Raw genomic sequence first — 21,374 nt, forward strand, 5'->3', positions numbered from 1 at the left:
GGCAGTGTGTGTTTGGGGGAGCCATCCAGATCATAAGCTCAGTCCACACGGGTTTCGTGTGAGTGGCAGAGGCCTTTAGCAGGTGACTGCCAGTCAAGCTGTTGAGCTGGGCAGAGGCAGTAAACAGAGGGCCTTGGTTCCCACGTGGGAAGCAAATGGCCTGCTTGTTTGGTATTTTCCTCCAGGCTCTAAGGCTGCCCATGTGAGCATGAATTGCAGGGAGCCCCACCTGTCGTCCATGGTCACATGAGCCTCTGACCCTGGCGGGGACGTTCCTGCTCAACATGACACCTGTGAGATTCCGTTTGTTAGGTTGTGGGCAGTTGTCCTTCTCTTCTTGCCTTTTGCTCACATTTCAGGCCAGCTAGAAAAGTCTCTGCTTTTTCCCTTTGGTTGAGGTGCTCTACCTTCCTGTCTTTCACAGAACAATTATTTATTTTCCCTTAAACACTTCCAAAAGGATAATATCACCTCAAGGGAAAACACTAAAACTATTTATAATCCTACTTTCCTTGCATAAATTAAAGAAAAATTTCCATTGCCAAAAATGTTCATTGCCACATACATGCCCCTATTTTGACATGCTTGTAATTAGAGATGTACTGTTACACCTGCTAAGTCCACCTACCTGCTGATTTTATGTTTGTACTCATCTGTGATATGTGTAGTGGAGGGGTGTGGTCAGTGGATGTTTGCATATGTGGTACACACGTGTAGGGGACACACTGCACACATGTAACACGCATGTTTTACATGGATAGATATGCATCGTGTTTATACATAGCCTTCACTAATACTGTAATAGACCCAGCTAATGGGGGCCTTGTTTAATAGGCTTATAATGTTCCATCTCTGTTTGTTAAATCATGTTTCTAGTGTTGGAGATTTAAAATTTTTGTTTTGGTGAAGAAGGCAAGAATGCAGCCAGGAATCTGAAAGTGTGGTATTTTAAGCAAGTGCCTATGTCTTTGACGTCAAGGAATAAAATTCGTCCAAGAGGAGTTGCCCCTTAAATTCTCATCACCCCATGAGCTTATTTGCCGCTAGAGCAACCTCAGTGATTTGCTTGTGTCCTGTAGGTTCACAGAGACCCTGAGTCACAGCTGGTTTTGCAGGAGTGGAAAAAGGAAAGAAAGGAAATGAGGTAAGAGGGGCCCATTTCGAAGGCAGCGAGCCCACCACCGTGCCTGATCCCCACTCAGCCCGCACGCCGTCCCCAGTGCTGGTCCGAGGCAGCCTCCTTTTTGAGCTGCCCGGTGTGAATGGGACCATGGCCGTTGTTGTAGCCACAACGAAGCCGTGGCTGCCATTAGCGGGGGCCATGTGACATTTCTTTGAGGCAGCAGTGACCTTTCGCAAACCTTTGAACACCGGGGTTGACGGGGCTGTCCCTTCCCCTCCCCCTTCCCTGCCCTCTTGTCCTGCCCATCTGCGCAGCTGGTGACCCAGCTGTAGCTCATGCTGGCAGCTGGCAGCCCAGTGTGGCTCCTGGGATGGCTTGGGGGGTGGGCTCGGAACCACCATGAATTCACAGGGCTCCTGCTGCCTAGCTGCTTCTTTGTCATTGGGGTATGTGAGCACGTGTAAACATCTCAGTATCAGAATGTTTAGTGGTGGGCAGAGCCCACCTGCTGTCTGAGAAGGTTGGCAGGTGGCATCTTAAGGGAACAGTTGTTCAGAAGAGGCCCGTGGACAGTCGTGCTTCCTTAAGAAGGATGCCGTGTGTGCAGACACTGTTTATCTGGCCGTTTCTGCTCTTGCTCGTGACCTCCCCTTTTGCTGGGCATGGCCGTCTCTAGGCTTTTGGAAGGAGTGGTCACTACCTGGGTTCTGGCCGGAGAGCCATGGACAGGCTGCTTGGGGGGAGTGGCGTGGAGCGGGGCCAGTGTCCTCCCTGGGGGCTGCAGAGGCCACAGCCACATTGAATTCAGTCCTCCTCTTGGTGTCGGCTGCCTGGGGCTCATTTTGATTTGGTTCTTAATCTACTCTTGGTATAAAAATATGGCATGAGAGGGTGAGGGGAGGCATATGGTATGATTGGACTCCAGGCCTCTTGTCCCCAAAGGCCAGACCCAGGTGCTACCCCAGGAATCGCAGATCGTCTGTTGAAGGAGCCGCTTCACCTGTTTGGGTTGTCAGTCTCCTGCAACCTCACGTCTTAATGAGGTTTTTCACGAAAACTGTAAAAACCGTTTATGTTGCTCTGCTTGCAGACCTAATGGAGTTTTTAAAATTTTCTACTCTGGTTGTCATGGCATCTGCCGTCCCCATCTACTGGACAGCCGGCTGCTACCAGCTAGTGGCTTGTGTTGCACGGTTGTAGACATGGTTACATTTCCTGCTGTGTTTGTGACTGGTGTATTAATAGTCAAGTGGTCTTTATCCATTTTGCCGGACTGTTCTGAGTAGAGGGATCCCAGCCGTCAGATGGTGCATGTATCCTGTGTTTGTGTGTGTGTGTGTGTGTGTGTGAGAGAGAGAGAGAGAGAGAGAGAGAGATGGGGTATTGGTTTCCACACAGAGGCACACCTGCAGGGGTTAGAGCCCGGGGAAGGGGTGAGCAGCCTTGGCAAAAGCTGTCCCCTGGGCCTCAGAGAGGCAGTGAGGTGCGTGGAGCTGGGTATTGGATAACGGAGATTTATTTACTTCACTACTAAATAATCCTTAATTGCCCAGACCTCACAGTACTTTAGGGTGTCTCGTCTGCTTTAACTTGTCTTCTCATATTCCGTTCTCATGATGACCCTGTAGAAAGGGGGTCCCGATCCCATTCTGCAGATGAGGAGATGAGGGCGAATCGGACATGGAGGACATCCAGCATCTGTCTGTGTGCCCTTCCCCTGCCCCTGCGTTTTGCTTTGGAAAACAATGTGTCTCTTTAGAGGACCATCCCCGTCGAAGCTGGAGCCTTCCCCGCTGCTCTCCAGCCGGCCTAAGTGGGAAATGCCGTCAGAGTCATTTGATGAGTGGATGGGCAGACTGTTTTCCTGAACAGAGCTTGGGCTGTTCTAGGCTGATTTTCCTTTCCAGTGAATCCGATACAAATAAAAGGGCGATGCTGAGTTCATTAACTTAAAAAGAGACTTTTCTGAATCATTTTCTGTTGCTTTGCTCTTTTCTTGCTTCTTCAGAGAAATGACCAAAAATTTCTTCAACACCCAGTTTGGAAGTTTGTTCCGCACAGACCAGAACCCGACCTACTTCCTGAGGCGCCTGTCACGCTTTGCCGACATCTACATGGCGTCTCTGAGCTGCCTGCTGAACTACGACGTCAGCCACACGTTCTACCCGCGGAGGACTCCGCTGCAGCACGAACTTCCCGCCTGGTCGGACGGGGCCCCCACCTTCAGACTCCCCCTCCTGCAGGAGGCCCATGCCAAGTAACCGGGGGCCCAGCTGCAGAAAGAGCCAGAAGCAGGGACAGCCCCCAACTGGCTGGACGTGATGGGGTTGACTTGTGTGCAGACGAGTGTTGCTTTTGGAAAAGATACAAATATGCCTTTTGATATTTATTACCTTATGGAGACTCCTTCCACGTTGTTAAGACTGAAGCGAGCAGCCCACCAGTTCCGTCTTCGCATTTCTCGTTGGGCTGAGTGGGAAGCTTCAGACTGAAACCCGGCCATCAGCCTTTTTGTTTACCAAGGTCTTGGATCGGGTGTCCGTGTTTCCAGGCCAGTGAGACCCCTTGATGCCATCTCTCAGTTCTAGCTGCTGTAGTGTTGAAACTGTTCTCGACTCTTCCGTGGAAAACGGGCTGACCATTCCCGGATCGTGCTCCGGGGACCTCAGGGCACAGCGCCGTGCGACAGTCAGCAGCTCGCGGAAAGCTGACGGAGGAGTCCACACGCTCCATGATAGCCTCGCACAGCAGTAAGCAGCAGAGGTGGCCCCCACGTGGCCTCCAGCGCCCATGGTGCAGGGTACCAGGGGTTAGGCTTCCTGGAGCGGCCGCCCTCAAAGGGAGACTCTGCCTCCTTGCCAAAAAAGGCTTCTGTAACAGAACAAGAGAAGTTGCAAGTCCTTGCCCCGTGGTTGTCCTCTGCGGCTGCTTCCTGGGTTCTACCCTGCCCTGGGAGCACCTGCGGTGTCGCTGGTGACAGGCGGGTCCACTCCTCCCGCGGGGAGGGAGGGCGAGGAGAGGGGCCCTGCCTTACAGCCCGGCTGACCGGGCGTGTAGAATCCAGCGGCGAGACACAAGCAGGCCGGAGGGACCGGCGCCTCCATGGTGGGCCTCCTGGGGGTTCATCCCCCACTGAAAACGCCACCCAGGTGTTGGCTTGAGGTGCTCTTTGGAGGACAGAAAATGAAGCAGGCAAAAAAAATGTCCTGCCGTGATGGGCCCCTTCTGGAGCCCTGCGGGGTTAGGATCTTTTTAAAACACTCGCATGACCCTCGGGGGAGGTGGTGGCGGTCCTTTCACTGCTTAGCTGCCCCAGCGCCATCCTCCCCTTCGAGCTCCCCCCAGCCGTGTGGCTATTTGGGGAGCGTGGGCGGTTTTCCCGAGGTGTGCGTTGAAGGTGGGAGAGGATGAAGGGCGGGCAAAGCCAGGAGGAGACTTAGGATTGGCCCGGCTCGTCCAGCGTCTCATGGCCCTCTGAGGCCGACGTGAGGGGCACGCGTGTTTATCCGCAGTGGGTGCGGATGGTGGCGCCCGGAACGGGGGCGTGTGGGCAGTGCTCGCTTGTTCTGCATTTTACTGTGGTCCGTGTAGTGGAGCCAGCTGCGGATGAAATTTCAGCTTGGCTTTCCACGGACCACCTGCCACAGCCCACAAATGACGTGGGGTGCACGGCTTCCCTCGTGATGCCCTCCGTGATGCCCTTTAGACCCAGGAGGCCCGACTCGGCCCCTTTTTTACTTTAAAACTTTGTTATACATCCAGTAGGCCATTCCTCTTCAGGAACGGGGTAGGCCTTTTGTCGGCTGGGTGTTAGCTCCTGTGTGGCTAGAGCATCAGAAGGTAGTGTAGACGGGCATCTGATGGGTGCTGGAGGGCCCAGGAGCGCTTGGTACTGGGGTCCTTGGCACACAGGCTGTGCTCTTGGCCTTGGAGTTTCTGTCTGGAGGAGCTGAGTGAAGAAGTAAAACAGTTTTTTTTCCCCTCTGAGTTTTAATCTAATCAGATAGTCATCCCTGTCTTCTTGGTGCCAGTTACAGGGTGTCTCGTGTACTCAAGAATGAAGTAGTGCTTTTTTTTTTTTTTAAGATTTTATTTATTTTTTTTGACAGAGATCACAAGTAGGCAGAGAGGCAGGTGGGGAGGGGGCGGGGAAGCAGGCTCCCTGCTGAGCAGAGAGCCTGATGTGGGGCTCGATCCCAGGACCCTGGGATCATGATCTGAGCTGAAGGCAGAGGCTTTAACCCACTGAGCCACTCAGGTGCCCCAACTAGTGCTGTTCTTAAAACTGTTTTCATGGACAGCTAAGTTAGGTGATGCAAACCTTGGGGGAGAAAGATTTTTCTTGAAACAAATGATGAATTTTATAACCTATTGTCAATTAAGATCTCAGTCTCTGGGCCACTGAACATGGCAGGATGAGACGGGCCACGTAGTGGAAGCCTGGCGTCTGTCTGAGCCGGGCCCACACAGCAGGCACCTGGTGGACTGAACCCACGCCAGGGCCAGCCACGTGGGTCGGGGCGGCCGTGTCCACGTGGAGGACAGCCCGAGGCATGCTTCCCGTGCGTGCTCCATCAAGATAGACCCAACTGTCTTGACTCCGCTGGGGTTTGGTGCACTGCCCTGGGCATTTCGTTCTTTCCAGCTCTCTGTGGTGCCCACTGAGGGAAGCGCAGTGGTACAAGGGAACAGAGTCAGTTTTCTACCATTTAGAAAATCAGTTTGGAAAGTGAACAGAATAAGATGGATTTGCATGTTGAAAAATATCTCCTGTTTTGCCATCGGTTAGGCTGGTAGTGCAGGGACAGTTCAGCCAGCCATGGCGGTGGCTCTGCAGGGCTTGTGGGACCTGGGGTGGGCTGCCGTGGAAGGGACCCGCACAACTGGTTTTGCAGTTGCTTTTAAGATGAAACTCAGCTTTTAAAGTATTTTAGGAGTTTGACTTAGAGGTCCTTCTTTCCTTCTGACATAGCCTTCTTTTTTTTTTTTTTTTTTTTTTAATTTTTAAACTCTCTTCAGCTCTGTTTTCTGCCATCACCAGTAATGTTATGTAACATAAACCACCTGTTACTGATTTGGGCACATCTCAGACTAAATTACTAGTTGCTTTGACTGCATTGGCTCTCTTAATTATTGCAAAGTAGAAATGAGAAGTAATCTTCCCTCCTCACTAATTTAGCTTTGGGGGAACTAAATGGCTTTTCCTCTTTCTTCCTCCCGAAGGCCTTTTAAGCAGTAGAATGTGCTAAATACTGGACTTGATTCCGGGCTCCGAGTGTTCATTTGCTGCCAAAGACCCACTCGGGGGCCCTTGTCCAGAATGCTTTGAGACTACATTTGGCCAGAGGCAGGGTTCCTTGATTGCTCTATTCAACTACAAGAGAGCCTGTATTTTCCCCTCTTAATACTAATTTCCTTTTGTACCATTTCTCTCTTTCTCTCTCTCTCTCTTTTTTTTATTGCATTAGCATTTGGGAGTCTGGCCTCAAGTTCAACTGATCTTTAACACCCTCCTGGGTTGAGGCAAGGAAGGGGAGAGAAGTTCCCTCTGCTGCAGGGTTCAGCCAGTGTTGCCTGTAAAGGACCAGCAAGGAAGCACTTGCCGCTTCACGGGCCATTTTCTGCCACCGCTGCCCTGGGAATGGGCACGCTGTGTTCTGTCACAACCTGATTTACAAAAACAGCTGCAGGCTAGATGTGGCTCTCCGGCCCCAGTTTGCCCAGTCCTGCTCTCGTCCCTTGTGGTGACGGCACCACGACCTTGCTGAAAGCACGCGTTAACCGCCTCAGAGCTGCATGCGGCTGGAAGAGAGAAGTTCTGTAGGTGTGTGCGCCACGCTCCCCGTGTCCTCTGGGCACCCATGCTTCTGTAGCTGGTGTTTCTAGCACACGGCATAGCCCTTGTGGTGTGTAATTGAACAGCCAGGCTCGGGCACTAAGGGACCGTCCCTCACTGCACTGACTGGTGCATGTGCTCATGGGGGGGGGGATGGGCTTGGCTGTGCAGAACCTGCAGAACCCAGGGAATTACCCCCCAACTGCTGGGTCAGCTGCTGGCTCCCCGCCCTCAGCTGGCAGCCCTCTTCCAGAGCCTTCCCCACGGAGAAGCCCTGCCTTAGACGAGGTCACTCACACCCCCTTCCTGGAGCAGCCAACTCCGGCCCCTACCTTCCTCCCTCCTCGTTCCTTCTTTTCCATCCCCAGGTGTCGATCCCAGGAACACTCGCCCGCACTCGTCCCGCATGCAAACCTCACCTTGGCCTCTGCTTCCTGGGGCAGCCAACCCGCTGCAGGCCTCCGTACTTTCTTAGCACTGCCGGCTTGAAGCCTGAGGACACCGTGTTCCAAATATGTAGCAGAATGACAGAGGGTGCCCGTAGGGTATCAGACACCATACATGCGAACTAGATAGACTTACTATTTATTCTGGATGTGAATTTGCTATTTATTCTAAATGTTCGATTTTATGTTATAGACTGACTTCTTGCCAAATAAAAGTTTGAATTGTGTCCGGCTCATTGTAAGTAGTCTGTTTTTGTGCGCTTTAGTGGCAACGCCGTATCGAATTCCACTGTACCCAAAAAAAGAACACCCCGGTGAGAAAGGGTGGAAGATGCGTGGTACATTTCTCACCCCATTTGTCCCAGCACCCCTGCTTGTTTTCAGACCCAGAAGACTGTGGAGTTAAGGCACAGATGGAAAATGAGCGCAAGCTCAGACTTGGGTAGGCAGCCAATACCCCCCGCCCTGGAAATGCTGTTCCTCCACGGATAGTTCCTTCTTCGAGAGCCGGAGAAGATGGTCCTCCACGTGCTTGCCATCAAAATTGCCAGGAAAGCTAAAAATTGGAAGCCATGATTTAAGGGAAGAAAATGCTGAATAATACTAAATTAGGAATGAGTGCCATGAAGTCAACTCACTACTGGGTTTTGGATAAATTTATAAATATTTTGAAGAGCTTATTTTTAAAAAACTGTATGTGTGTGCACTTGTATTAAACCACCTTCATGTCCTTGATGTCTCGGTGTGCCCAGACCTTCGTCTCATTCACTCCTTCTGTGGAGAGCCTGCTGGTCTTCCTTTTCCATCACTTGCATTTTTGTCCCTGTGATGGTGGTACCATTCTCTCACTGGAGGATTTAGCGCTCATTTTTGGGGAGCGAGCTCCTGGAAAGCACGGTATTACTTTCGTCATGATATGCTGTCCCAGAGAGAAGGTAAGCTGTTTCTTTGCCTGAGACTGGGACTTCTTTCCTTTCCGGGAGTTGTGAAAAAGGTTATACTGGGGCCTCCAGAATGTCTCAGCAGAAACCACAAGCCCGTGGAACTTATTGGGCCTAAAGGAGAGTCTTAGGCCTGCTCAACCCAGCTTTTCCCTTCTCTGTCCCAGTAGTGATTCCCAAAGCTGGTCAGTCCCACCCCCTTGGGACCATTTGAAAGTGCGTGGTGGGTGGGTTGGAGGGTGCTCAATGTCACGGTTAATGGAAGGGCCCTTCTGATCTTTTGAGGACAGGGGCCTGGTGTGGTAGACATCCTGCACTGGTTGGGAGAGTTGTGCACAGTCAAAAATTGTCCTGAGTCCACACATCACCAATGGAAAGTTCTAGAACATTTTCATCACTCCCCGTCCCTGGCATTCACTAATCTATTTTCTGTGAGTTTGACTATTTTGGAAATTTCATGTAGATGGAGTCCTACAGTCTGCGGTCTCTTGCATCTGCCTTCTCGGCTGCTGTTTTCAGGTTCTCTTCGTGTTGCTGGCATGCGTCCTCAGTACCTAGTTCCCTTGTAGGGGAGAATGAGATTTCACTGGAGGGATATACCACTGTTGGTTATCCATTCAAAAGATGATGGACGTTTGGGTCGTTTCTCCTTTCTGGCTATTACAAATAATAATGTGAGCTCGCATATATAAGTTTTCATGGGGACATGTTTTTCATTTCTCTTGGATATATGCCAAGGAGTGGAATTTCTGGATCATGTAATACTGTGTTTAAGTTTTTGAGGAACTGCCAAACATTTCCATGTGGCTGCACCATTTTACTTTCCTCCCAGTGACGATGAGGGGTCTGATTTCTCACATCCTTGCCAACGCTTATTATCTGTCATTTTAATTCTAGCCGCCCCAGTGACTGTGAACTGGTTATGTCTTCTTAAACACAAACAAGTGAACAAAACAGAATTAAGAAAGAAGACTTTAAGAGGGAGGTGTTGGCTAAATGAAAAGGCCCTCATTAGCTCCAGTAAGTCGATTTTACCTTCAGACTCTGACCCTTTCTGTGGCAAACAGTATTTTTGTTCCCAAAACACCAGTTGGTTCCATTGACTTTAGTTCTCTTCCATAAACATTTATTGAGCACACTGCATGTCTCAGACCCCGAGATACAAAGATGAATGAGGCAGGTCCCTGCCCTTTGGATGCTTACAACCTAACGGGGAAAGGAGATGAGGTCAGAGCATTGGGGAGACCGTACTTAAGTGCCATCTAAAGGTACAGTGGAGGGACAGTCCCCCTGGGTTTGGTGGGTGGGTTTAACATGATCCCTCACCCACAGAAACAAAGTAATCCCCCAGATTAACCAAAGAGATGAGGTATGGCTTAAGTACTTCCTACTTTAAAATGTGAAAGGACCTTACTTTCCAAACAACCGGTGTGAGGATTCACAGTTGACAGCCTTTTTGAGGCGGCTCAGGCAGGTGAGGAGATGGCCAAGGGGGGTGGCTGGTGGCAGCAGGTCTGGCCCCTCACAGCGCCCCCAGGGGGTCGGTGTTGTCCAGCTGCTGGTCTTCGGCATCCTGGAAAAGAGAGGTCTCTCAAACACTGGGCACAGGCCCTCCTGCTTGTTGGATCTTTCTAGGCGGAGCATTCCTTCTGGTCCCTGCTCTGTGACCTTGAAGGGGTTCAGAACACGCTGCCAAAATATGGCCCCTTGGCAGTTTAAATACCTTAAACTGAAGGAATTTTTGGAAAAAAATACCAGCAGAAGCAGGATGGTCCCTGTGAACTTCCCCCACCTTGCTTCTCTTCCTTCGAACAGGTCATAAAACCCTCCCTGCTCCAGGAGGAAAGAAGACGCTGATCACCAGAGACAAGAATTTGGGGCCAGAAAATCTGTACAAACCACCTGGTTAAACTCCATATCTTCCTACTTGCAACACTGTGTACTCCCCACAAGCCCAAACCTCTGTCTTGTCTGTTCTGCACAGATGTGTCATTTCTTCGTATAAAAGAAAAGCTTCCTGCTCTGGTCACTTCAGGTCTTCATTCTCTCGTGAGGACTCCCAGGTACATGCAGACTTGCCGTAAAGTTTATACGCTTTTCTCCTGTGAATCTGTCAGATTACTTTTCAGATCCAGCCAGGGATCCTAAGAGGGTGGAGGAAAACTTCCTTCCCAAGAGCCTAAAACAGTTCTCCTCCAAGTGCCCCGTGAACACGTGCGTGGGAGGAGCGTCTGCTCATGCTGCCGTCTTGTGTTAGGAGGCAGGATGGTAGGGTGGTTCTGGGGGCGGCTGCCGCTCCTTGAAGCTTATGGCCCCTGGACAGGTGGCTTCCATCTTGGTGTTTTTCCCTCATCTTTATAAAGGGCCATAATAATATTTTCCTCAAAGGGAAGTACGAGGCTTAAATTGGATACTGCATTAAGGAAGGCACACACACCCTGCCAAAGGTGGCTCTTAGTATGATTACAAAAAACTGCTTCCAGATTAAACATTCTTTGCCACTGGCTCTTGATTATTTGAGAGTCCAATCAGAAGCCATACTCTGGAGGCAGCACCCAAGCCTGGCGCTGTCTGCGGCTCTGATTGGCCCTGAAGTGCTGTTAATTTGCATACGGGATGTGTTCCGGATGTCGGGATTGCTACAAATATTGTACAGGCACCCCACCTTCAATATAAAAGTCAGGAGAATGGAGGAGGTCCCTTCCGGGGGGCAGCCTCAGATTTCTATTCCTGGAACATCTCTGCCACCTGGTCTGATGAGAAGGTTTCATATGACTCCTGCATTTGGGACACACTGTCTCCTGCCTCAGGAGAACCTTTCATGCGTGGTGCTGGCAGAGCCCTCAGAAGAGGACAGGCAGCTGAGAAGGCGTGAAGAGCACGGAATGACAAGGATAACACCCCCCCCTTTCCCGCTGCACCAGCTTTTTTACATCAGGTGGATTTCAACATAGCAGTGCTTCCAGACATGAACTACTAGTTAAGAAATGAACAGCCGAACTTACCCTTTCAGTTTGGGTGGGGAAACTTCTACATGGGTTTGATGAGAAAAACAAAGTAGGTTAGGATCTAGGTTATTTTTCAGTGTATTGCAAAGATATTCGTTCTGCTGCCTCGGACAGTGAGAACACAAGACGTTTACGTTTGGTTCACTGCAGAAGAACAAAAATATCTGTTGCACTCTACGAGCTGAAAAATGGTGCAATAAAATATTTTGGTACTGTTTCAGTGCCAGCTTGCCAGAGAGCAACAGCCATAATAGAGTTTTGCAGGGAGGGTAGCATATGTGCAAGCATCAATCAATCACAGCAGCTCTCTGGCTTGGGTTACTTTTTTTTTTTTTTTAAAGATTTTTATTTAAGAGAATATGTGTATATGAGAGAGAGCAGGAACTGGATGAAGGGCAGGCTGTGCACTGAGCAGGGAGCCTGATGCGGGGCTCGATCCTGGGACTCTGAGGTCATGACCTGAGCCAAAGGCAGACACTTAACCGCCTGAGCCACCCAGGAACCCCTTTGGCTACTTCTTCATGAGGGTTCTAGACCAACAGCCCAGATTCTGGTGATTTCCTTGGACCTGAGCAATGCTGTCAGCTCAGTCTCCTGAGGTACACTAGCTATCAATTTTTCTTACCTCCCTATAAAAGGAAGAATTAAGTTTTATTCCAGCTGCTCAGTGCTGACCTGGTAGTACGCCATGGGCAGGTGTACTTTCCACATTCCGTGTGAATGGCGTACCTTGCTGTGGGCTCCCCCTGGGATGAAGTCAGTAGAGCCCCATCCAGGCTCAGGGATCACTAACTACAAACAAATGGTTATTTCCTGGAACATCAGAGCAGAACATGTCCCTCTAGATAGCAAAGACCTGATCAAAGTGAGATAGGGAAACCGAAGGACTCCATAAAAAGCTGCTTTTGCTCCTTTTCCTGCTTTCACTCTCGCTAGGGTGTGCACCCCCACCCCACCTGACACATGCCTCCTAATGCAAATAGTGTCTGTCTTCCTTGGAAGAGACAAGGAGTTAATGATTTCTCTAGAAGAGATAACATCTAGGGAAGGACCAGGTGAGAATGACAGGACTAAGCTCCCATATGCGCACTCCAGGCCACCAGCAGCTAGACATCTCCCGGCCAGGGGCCTGTGGCTCCAAGGACCAACAGTTGGGCCCTGGTCTTTGTTCTAACCAGTTCCGGGATGCCAGAGGGGGCACATACACCAGACCACCCTCCTCAATAAAAACCCCAGACCCAGAACAAAGACGAGACTCCTCTCATTTCCTTGCCCTGTTTCTCAGCACTCCATCTGTATCTGCCCTCTCTGTATCTTCAGTAAACTCTGCTCTCTCTTCCTGCTGGCTCGAATTTGATTTCCATCCTAGGAGAAGCCACTCACCCTCTTGGTGGGTCCTGTGGGACCCCCTCTGGATCCTTGGACCTGGCCTGCTGTCATTAAAAGGAACATAGTTCCAAAGGCAAGAAGCAGCTCTGACAATGGACAGGAAAACTGTGGCAACCACGTAAAATGAAAGTTTATTTAAAAAAATTTTTTTAAAGTAGGTATAGATCCATGCTCAACGTGGGGCTTGAACTCATGGCCCTGGGATCAAGGACTGCATGCTCTACCAACTGAGCCAGTCAGAGACCCCAACAATGGAAAGGTGTTTAAAGCATAACATAAGGGAAAGAAAAAACAAACAAACAAACAAAAACCAACGCTTTTTAAGGCCTCATTCTATCTTTGTACTGGCTACCTCATAAATGTTTGTGACAGAATGCAGCCCAAAATTTCTTCGTGTGACAAATCACTTCTCACCTGGTCATGAGGTTGGGGGTGATCAGCCTCTATTACCTCTAATTATTGGAGATCTCACCCCAAAGAACCCAGGGACACTCCACAGCCACCTGGCTTCAGTCAGCTTGTAATACCGGCTTTTAGGCTTATTGCCCTGAGACACATTCTAGAAATGTGCCTTTCTTGGTGCAAAGCTTTCCAGTTGGACTTGCTGGAAGACCTCACTCTCCTGCACCCCACCTGCATCTGTGCCTAGGTGAAGAGGCAGACTCACCATGAAGTAGTCACAGGAAGGTTCTTGGGGAGCGGAGGGGGTGCTCTCATACAAGGGGTTTGGAATATTCTCAGGCTGCTGCTTGCCAAGAGCCGCGACGTTGATATCCTCCTCCGACTGCTCCAAAAGACAAGCACAGGCTGACAGGTTGTCCCCAGGGCAGGAGTGGCTCATTCAAGTTGTCAGGTAAAGCAAGCCGTGCCCACCCTTCTTAAGTGCTGGGCTCAAAGACTTCGTATGTCCATTTGGATGACTGCCCCCCAAGCATGACTGCCACCCGAATCTGCACACGGGTTGTTTCTACCCCCCTGCACCCCCCACCGCCACTTCCCCAGGAAGCATCCTCATGCCCATGCCCACAGGACCCAGTCCCGCCCAGGGTAACTGCTCTTTTGACTCCCATCACCCTGGAGTGGCTTTGCCTGTCCTTGAACTTAATACTTGGACTCCTAGGGCGTGCACACTGTTGGTAAATATGCTGGAGCTTATAAATCAGCAGGTGCTCTGCTAGGAGGGAATGGCCTCCTGCCAGAGGAGCTGCATCTAGGGGAGGCAGCTGGAGGAGAAGCTGGGCGGGCAGGGACAGAAAGTAGAGAATGGGGGGTGTTCCGCTACTGTGCTGTGGCCACACCCCATTCAGCTGAGACCTGCTGACCTACATGCAGGCTCAGCAGTTCAAATGGGGCGACCTTTGAGGCTGGCTGCAGAGTGAGGCCCGACCATGCAGGTCCTCGACCCTCTCCACCCCCAGAGTCAGTCAGCCTTGAGAAGCTCTCACCAAGCAGAGCAAGTGTCTGCCTGTCTCCTGAACCCTCCGAGGCGAGGGTTCTGGGCCCCTGGTGAATGTGCCTCCAAGCCCAGCCCCTGGCTCCCGTGTGAACTCTGTGAGGCAGCCGGTCAGCGACTGGGCTCCAGAGAAGGATCTCCCCCATCACCATGTTCCCATGCCTCTCTGACCTCAAAATGCTGGAAGCCAGCTGTTCTCCGGTTTAGCCGGAAGTAAGAATATGCAGCCAATGCAGCGGCTCCAAAGACAAGGGCGGTGGCGAAGAATATCCCTGTTCCCATGCCCATGTGGACTGCAGCCTGCACAGAGAAAGAGGAGGGGGTGATACTCAAACCTGGGGCCTTGCCAAGCAGGAGCGCTTTCTGGAGCCCACCTGACTCTTGCTGGCCCCCAGGCATCTTGGGCCAGTTGGGATAAAAGGAAGGATAAGATCGGTAACACAAATTTAGCCCTTCCTTCCCTGGGGTCTATCTAAGTTCCTTCCATGACATAATCAGGTTAAACCTATAATAGCCCCAAGAGATAGGGACATGTATCACTGTTTCCATTTTTATGTGGGGGCGACTGAGGCCCAGAGAGGGTAAGTGCTTTTCTCAATATCACAGAGCCAGTGAGGAGTAGAGGTAGGTGGACTCTGAAGCCAGCCTGGCTTTGGAGCTGGTGCATTTAACCACTATCTTAAGGAAATTTCCAGAAGCCAGTTGGGCTCACCCTTCCCTCACACATTTAGAAAGCAGAATACTAACAATACCAAAAAACCCACCCTCCTATAGCCTACTATACTGTGTACCAAGGACTGTCCTAATTATTTTATATTTATAGACTCATAATCCTCCCAAGAATCCAAGGGGTCAGCATTATGATCCCCCCTTTTGCAGATGAAAAAAATGGGGCTCAGAGACCTGTCTAAGTTGCACAACAATGAAGTGGAAGGGACAAACCAGAGCTCAGGATTTCTTACTCCCCTCCCAGTGGCTTCTCTATTGGCCCATTCACTCAACAAATACCAATAGTGGTGGGTGTTGCGTTGCTAAGGCACTGGGGCAGGGGTGGGGTGAACCAGGGCCTCACATCTCTGAGGCCAGCTGCTGCGGATGTGGGTATGGGAGGCTCCTCCCATCTCCAGAGGACAGGAGACAAAGCTTCTAGCTACAGTTTGCCTCTTGGGGAGTGGACAAGTGGACCTTGGACCTCCCCTCACCCACCAGGAGCCCTGGATACTCACCACTGGAGCGGGGGGTGCTTTTAAAGGTCTGGAAATGACATGAATGATCCCATTGGAGGCAAAGATGTCCCACTGCAGAATGGCCCTTCCATCGACAAACCTGGTCTCCTGAGGAAATGAGAGGGGGCTGATGGAGATCTGTGGCCATCAGCCTCTTTTCCCCATGTGGGCAACCCCGCGTTGGAAGGAAGTTGCTCAATTTCTCCCAGGTCCTGCTGTCTGGGGGTCAGGCCTATTGTTACCAACAGGCAGGGCAGGACTTCTGCTCCCATCTGGACAGCACAGAACACCTTAGTTGCCCTTGGGCCACAAGGCAGATTGAAGAGGTACAAGGAACCCAAGGGGCCATTCTGTCCTACCAACTCGTCTACCAGATGAGAGTTCAGAGTGAAAATGGCTTGTCCAGGTTCACCCAGATAGCAAATGGCCAACCCTAAGCCTTTGGACTTTGGATCCACTGCTCTGAACATCCCACTGAGTTGTTAAAGAATGGATCTCATCCCCTGCTAATCAGAGCATGATCTACTGTCTTGTGGTGGTGGGCATTACCTGAGCGTTCATTAGAAATGTGGAACCTGAGGTCCCCATACTCCACCTGCTGAAGTATGATCTGTATTTCAACAAAACTCTAGCTGATTCAAATGCATGTTAAAATTTGAGAAACCCTGGTCTAAACCACTAATCTTCAAGAAAAGAAATAATTGATCAGGTAAATATTAAAAAAATAATACTCATTTGGTACTTGCTACCAATCACGCACTAGTCTCACATGCCACAAGCACAGAGTCACTGAATTTTCGCAAGTGCCTATGATTCTATGTCATGGTCACCACGGCTACCACCGCCATCAACATCATGACCATCACTATCATCATTCTCATGATCATTGTCAATATCACCATGACTATCATCACCAACAGCATCACTGCCACTGTCACTGTGAAACAGAGGCAGAGGCCAGATAGCTCTAAGCATGGTTTCATGTCAAGTTCCTCATCCATCATTACCAGTTTCCAGGGCTGGAGGTCACCAGTGGTTTACTCCCCAAGGGATAGGGGCTGCCTAACAGCATGGTGAACTACAGTGTGCACCTAATACCATCCCCTGACTACAGGTTTAACATTTATTTTCACATTATAATAGATGTCATCTATTAAGCACCTACTATATGCTAAGAATTTTGAATATATTCTCTCCAGTTCTGCCAGTAAGTCCAGAAGATTTTTCATACCGGTTGTTGCTGGTCCTGGCTGGAGGTGATGAGTAGCTGGCTTCCCAGCTTAGTCTGTAGGACGGTACCATTGACAAGGTCATTGTAAAAGAAGATGCTGACATTGGCGAGGTGGTGCTCAATGTCTCGCCCAGACAGCGTCTGAGAAGAAAGGAGAAACACAAGAATGGTTCTATAGAAACCAGGCAATTTTATTTTAAATAAAAGAAAAAAATCACTTTTCATGGCCTTCTGTGTCCATGTGGAGAGAAGGAATGTCAAGCTTCTCTCAGGTGCACCTCTAGCTAGCTTGTGGCATTGAGAGTCATCTTCGTGAAGGGTGGGTCTTGAGTGGGTAACCGTGGGCAGAGGTCCCACTCCTCTCAGCCCCTAGATGGGAAAGGGCTGGGGGCTGCCAGAGCCTGCAGTCAGTCACCTGTGTGGAATTGCCATCTCTTCGCACGTCCGCATGTGAGGACGGCTAGTGGGGTGGGCTGACCGCATCTGGGGCTCTGCTTCTCCACCCCTCCAGCATTCATGCCCTTTGCCATAATGCTGAGTGCTTCCTGCTCTGACTTTGGGCTCAGCCGCATGACCTGTTGACCCAGGGGACTGTTAGCCATTGTGACCCAATGGGGGCTTGTTCCCAAAGACCACTTGCTTCCAGCGCCATGAGAATGTGTCTGGGCTAGTGTGCTGGAGGACGGGAGTCCTCTGTCGGCGGACGGCCAGGCCCTCACAGACCTGTGAGAAGGCCTGGCCAGGACCACGATGGCCAGCTGACCTGCAGATATGTGAACTGAGTAACTGTGTAGCCACTGAGTGTTGGGGTGATTTGTGGTGACAGATAACGGATCCTGTCAAAGCACTAGTCTGAAGCACAGACAGCTGGCTTCTGCCTCACCTCGTTCTCCCCCAGTCCACTGTTCTGTGGCACAAAGAGGGTACTGCGGATCGACAGGTCTGTCAGCAGCTTCCGAAATGCCCGGCCTCTGGCTGAGCGGTTGGAATAGGCCAGCACCTCCTGGGGAGAGGAAAGAGTGGTCAGCTCTGGTGTGCAAGGGTTGGGGTGACCGGAGGACCTCGTGGAAGGGGTCCTGGGGTACCACCCATCTGGGAATGTTCCTGACGCTGGCCCCAATCTGGCTGCCACTCACAGGCTGTTTCTTCTGACTGCCTCCTGGGAGAGTTTTAGGAGCACTTTTCTTTCCTCAATGAATCCTGTGGTCCGAAGTACAGCCACATCACAGAATCAAGACCATTTTTTAACATGGCTGCCTGCATAGTCCTTTGAAATCTAAGTCAAATCTTGAGCCTCCTCTTGCCTTGCAATGACCTGCAGGTCACTCAGAGGAAAACCAGAGGCCTTACAAGGCATGGCCATGAGGCCCAGACCACCTGGACCCTGTTGCTCCACTGCCCCTGGGCCCAGCTGGCCTCTCTCACCCTTACTTGGCTGCAGCCTCACTTCCTTCCTTGTCGTTCTTCAAACTCGTGTAGCCACTCTTGCCTTTATCCTCCTGCTGGCCGGTTCTCGCCCCACATCTACACAGCTAACTCCCTTGCCTCTGTTCACTCTTTCCCACTCTTTCCTAGGGTGTCGTCTTCTCACCAAGGCCATCCCTTATCACCCTGCAAATTGGGAACGCTCTGGTGGTATCCCTCTCTCTCCCTACTCAACCCTTCCCCTCCTTCCCTGCCCCCCACAGCATATATAATCACCTCCTAGCATTCCCTACTATGTACTTACTTATTCTGTTTATTATTTGGTGTGTCTGTTTTGTTCACTGATATATGTCAAGCATGTAGTAGATGCTCAATAAATATTTGCTAGAACAGTTTAAGAAACCTCACTTACCCAGTTTGACTTTGTCATTGTGCGGACAGGGCTACTGAAGCCCAGAGAAGATAATTAATCTGCTCAGGGGCACACAGCCAATGGGTCTTGTTCCGACACTGTTTTTTTCTGCAATGCTGTTGCAAGCCAAACTCCCACATGCAGAAATACCAGTTTGACTGTTTATCTTCCGTGTGTTTATGATAACCCTGAATTTTAGAACAGTTAGATGGATGCTTTCAGTCTGCAGATAAAGACTCACTATTTGGGAGCCTTTGGTTTAACTTCTGCTCTGATCCTGCAAGCCCTATACGTCTGCCCAGTCCCCTCTCCTTGGCTGTGCCCTTCACCTTGGTAAGCCTCAGTGTCTTTATCTACAAAATGGGGATAATAGCAGAAGTGACCTCATAAGGTCACATGAGAATTTATTCCTAGTAACAAGTGTTTATTGAGCATCTACTATATGCCAGTGACAAGGCAGGGAAAATCCTGTCCCTTAGGGAGCTTACATTCTGTGGGCTGAGTTATAAGTGCTCTGAAGAGGTTCATGCATGCACAGTGCAAAGGAAATGCTCAAGATATTCTTGAGCTAGTTATTATTATTGACCTAGTTATTATTCTCGACCTAGTTATTCTTGACCTAGTTATTACTATTAGCTCAGTTCTCTGATTGGTCAGCACCAAATCCTTCTCCGGCTGGAACTTTCTCTTCACTAGGCATAACACGTAGAGCATTGAACTGACTGGAAGAGCAGTGCTAAGGGTAGTTTGATGCCATGTTGAAAACTGTCTGATCACCAGGCTGGCCCAGCTAAATGTGCTCAACCTATTCCGTGAAGACCAAAGAGCTTCTCGTTCCTGCAGATTAGACTCTTAGGCTGCTCAGGATGCAAAACGAGATGCTACAACTAGTCAGCCCCAGTGTGGCCGTTTCTGCGTACAGGCCACAAGTCTAAGTGCTTTCATTACCACAATGGTGCTAGGAGGCTGGGGCTATCATCCTCTCCATTTTACTGGGAAACTGAGGCCCAGATAGGGAAGTAACTTGTCGAAGGTGGTGCAACAGGTGGCAAACCCCAGCTTTGAATTCAGGCTGTGTGGTCCGGCGCCTGTGCTCTTACCCATGACTGGGAGCCCGGGGCTTCTTTCAAGGACTTGCCTCTGAAATCGCTGCCTTGAGGCAAGTGCTCCTTCCCTAAGGCAAAACCAAGCAGATGGGGGTGCAGGACACGTACTGTGAGGAAGTTCGTCAGTGAAGGGAAAGACATCAGGACTTGCAACAGATTGCCGCTGCACGAGAAGCCGTCTCCCACGTAGCCCGCCTTGCAAGTGCAATTCACATCTGGAAGACAGGGGCACACAGGGGCCCACTCTGGTGAGGGAGGGGCCTGGACTGCTCCAGCTCACCCTTGGAGGTTGGCTGGCCAGGCTGAGGATTGATCAGCAGTGCGGGCCCTGGAATCTGAAGCGTAGCTTGGGTCATTACCTTTCATCCGATAGCAGAAGACATCCCACATTTCACTCTTGTTGTTTCTTTGTCCATAGTCTATTATTCCAACAACGCCAGAGCCACAGTTCTGGGAGGCGTAGGCTGTGGGGTAGGCTACCCTCCCACTCTCCAGCCAACCTGCTGAACAGAGGTGGTACTTGGCCTGTAGGGACACAGACGCGGCCATGGATCAGCTACAATTTCATATTCGGTGTGGGCTCCTTTAGTTCCTGTCTGATTCTCACATCAGACCGTAAACTCCATGAGTCAGGGTTATGGCTCATTTTGCCTACTGTACCACTGTGCCTGGAACATAGTAGCTGTTCATTAAATTTTTCTTGGTTGATTCATTGAACAGATGAACATGGTACCATTTTTTCCTTTCAATGAATGCCCAAGTCCTTCACACCTATGACTCCTCTCCCTGTTCTTGAATTAAATTTACTCTCAGGCTTCTACTCCTGGATGCAAATTCTTCTGCTTATGCATTTATAGAACTCAAATTGATCATCACCATCTTTACTATCACCATCGTCACCATAATCCCCATCATTATCACCACGATCATTACCATCAACACTATCATCATCACCATCACTATCATCACCATCACTATCATCATCATCATCCCCATGATCATTACCGTCATCACTATCACCACCACCACCATGTTAATCACTATCATCACCATCATCACTATTATTGCTATGATCATCACCATCATCACCATGACCATCACCATGACCATCATTATCACCATGATCATCACTATCATCACCATCACTGTTATCACCACCATCATCATATCACTATCATCATCATCCCCTTCATCACCATCACCACCATCATCACCATGACCATCATTATCACTATGATCATCACTATCGTCACCATCACTGCCATCACCACCATCATCATATCACTATCATCATCATCCCCTTCATCACCATCACCACCATCATCACCATGACCATCATTATCACTATGATCATCACTATCGTTACCATCACTGCCATCACCACCATCATCACATCATTATCATCATCATCACCTTCAATACCATGATCACCATCATCACCACGACCATCATTATCACCATGATCACTATTGTCACCATCACTGCCATCACCACCATCGTCATATCACTATCATCATCATCCCCTTTATCACCATCATCACCATCATCGCCACGACCATCATTATCACCACGATCATCACTGTCGTCACCATCATTATCATCATCATCATCATATTTATTGAGAGCTTACTCTGGGCCAGGTTCTGTTGTAAGGGCTTTTCCTGTGTCAGCACTTTTAACCCTCATACCAACTCTATAAGATAGAAACTTAAAAAAAAAAATCCCCATCATATAACTGACAAAATTGAGGCAAAAAGGAGTTAAGTAACTTGCTCAGC

At 49.9% G+C, this 21,374-nt stretch overlaps 2 protein-coding genes across 4 annotated transcripts in view; one reads left to right on the forward strand and one right to left on the reverse strand.

Annotated features, from left to right (window-relative positions):
- NT5DC3 (5'-nucleotidase domain containing 3) overlaps window positions 1-7,632 on the forward strand; it is a 62,044-nt gene extending 54,412 nt beyond the window's left edge. Inside the window, exons 13-14 of one of the 3 annotated variants that reach the window (XR_006608031.1) lie at window positions 3,132-3,873; window positions 6,592-7,632. Coding sequence is in view for 2 of the 3 variants with exons in the window: in XM_045084772.1 (XP_044940707.1) it covers window positions 3,132-3,506 (375 nt within the window). In the remaining variant the exon portion in view is untranslated. Of the gene's footprint in view, window positions 1-1,079; window positions 1,145-3,131; window positions 5,266-6,591 lie in introns of those variants that run through there. The other 2 variants (XM_004743023.3, XM_045084772.1) reach the window with 2 other exon arrangements.
- Window positions 7,633-9,133: 1,501 nt separating this feature from the next.
- STAB2 (stabilin 2) overlaps window positions 9,134-21,374 on the reverse strand; it is a 163,749-nt gene continuing 151,508 nt past the window's right edge. The window contains exons 62-69 of the mRNA XM_004742997.3: window positions 19,956-20,121; window positions 19,705-19,811; window positions 17,537-17,656; window positions 16,654-16,794; window positions 15,423-15,530; window positions 14,368-14,496; window positions 13,411-13,527; window positions 9,134-9,919 (exon numbers count right to left, since the gene is read on the reverse strand). Coding sequence (XP_004743054.1) covers window positions 9,869-9,919; window positions 13,411-13,527; window positions 14,368-14,496; window positions 15,423-15,530; window positions 16,654-16,794; window positions 17,537-17,656; window positions 19,705-19,811; window positions 19,956-20,121 — 939 coding nt within the window. The 3' untranslated portion in view covers window positions 9,134-9,868. The remainder of the gene's footprint in view (window positions 9,920-13,410; window positions 13,528-14,367; window positions 14,497-15,422; window positions 15,531-16,653; window positions 16,795-17,536; window positions 17,657-19,704; window positions 19,812-19,955; window positions 20,122-21,374) is intronic.

The sequence above is a fragment of the Mustela putorius genome, unplaced genomic scaffold (assembly GCF_011764305.1).
Source record: "Mustela putorius furo isolate JIRA1106 unplaced genomic scaffold, ASM1176430v1.1 tig00000788_pilon_pilon_pilon, whole genome shotgun sequence".
Lineage (NCBI taxonomy): Eukaryota > Metazoa > Chordata > Mammalia > Carnivora > Mustelidae > Mustela > Mustela putorius.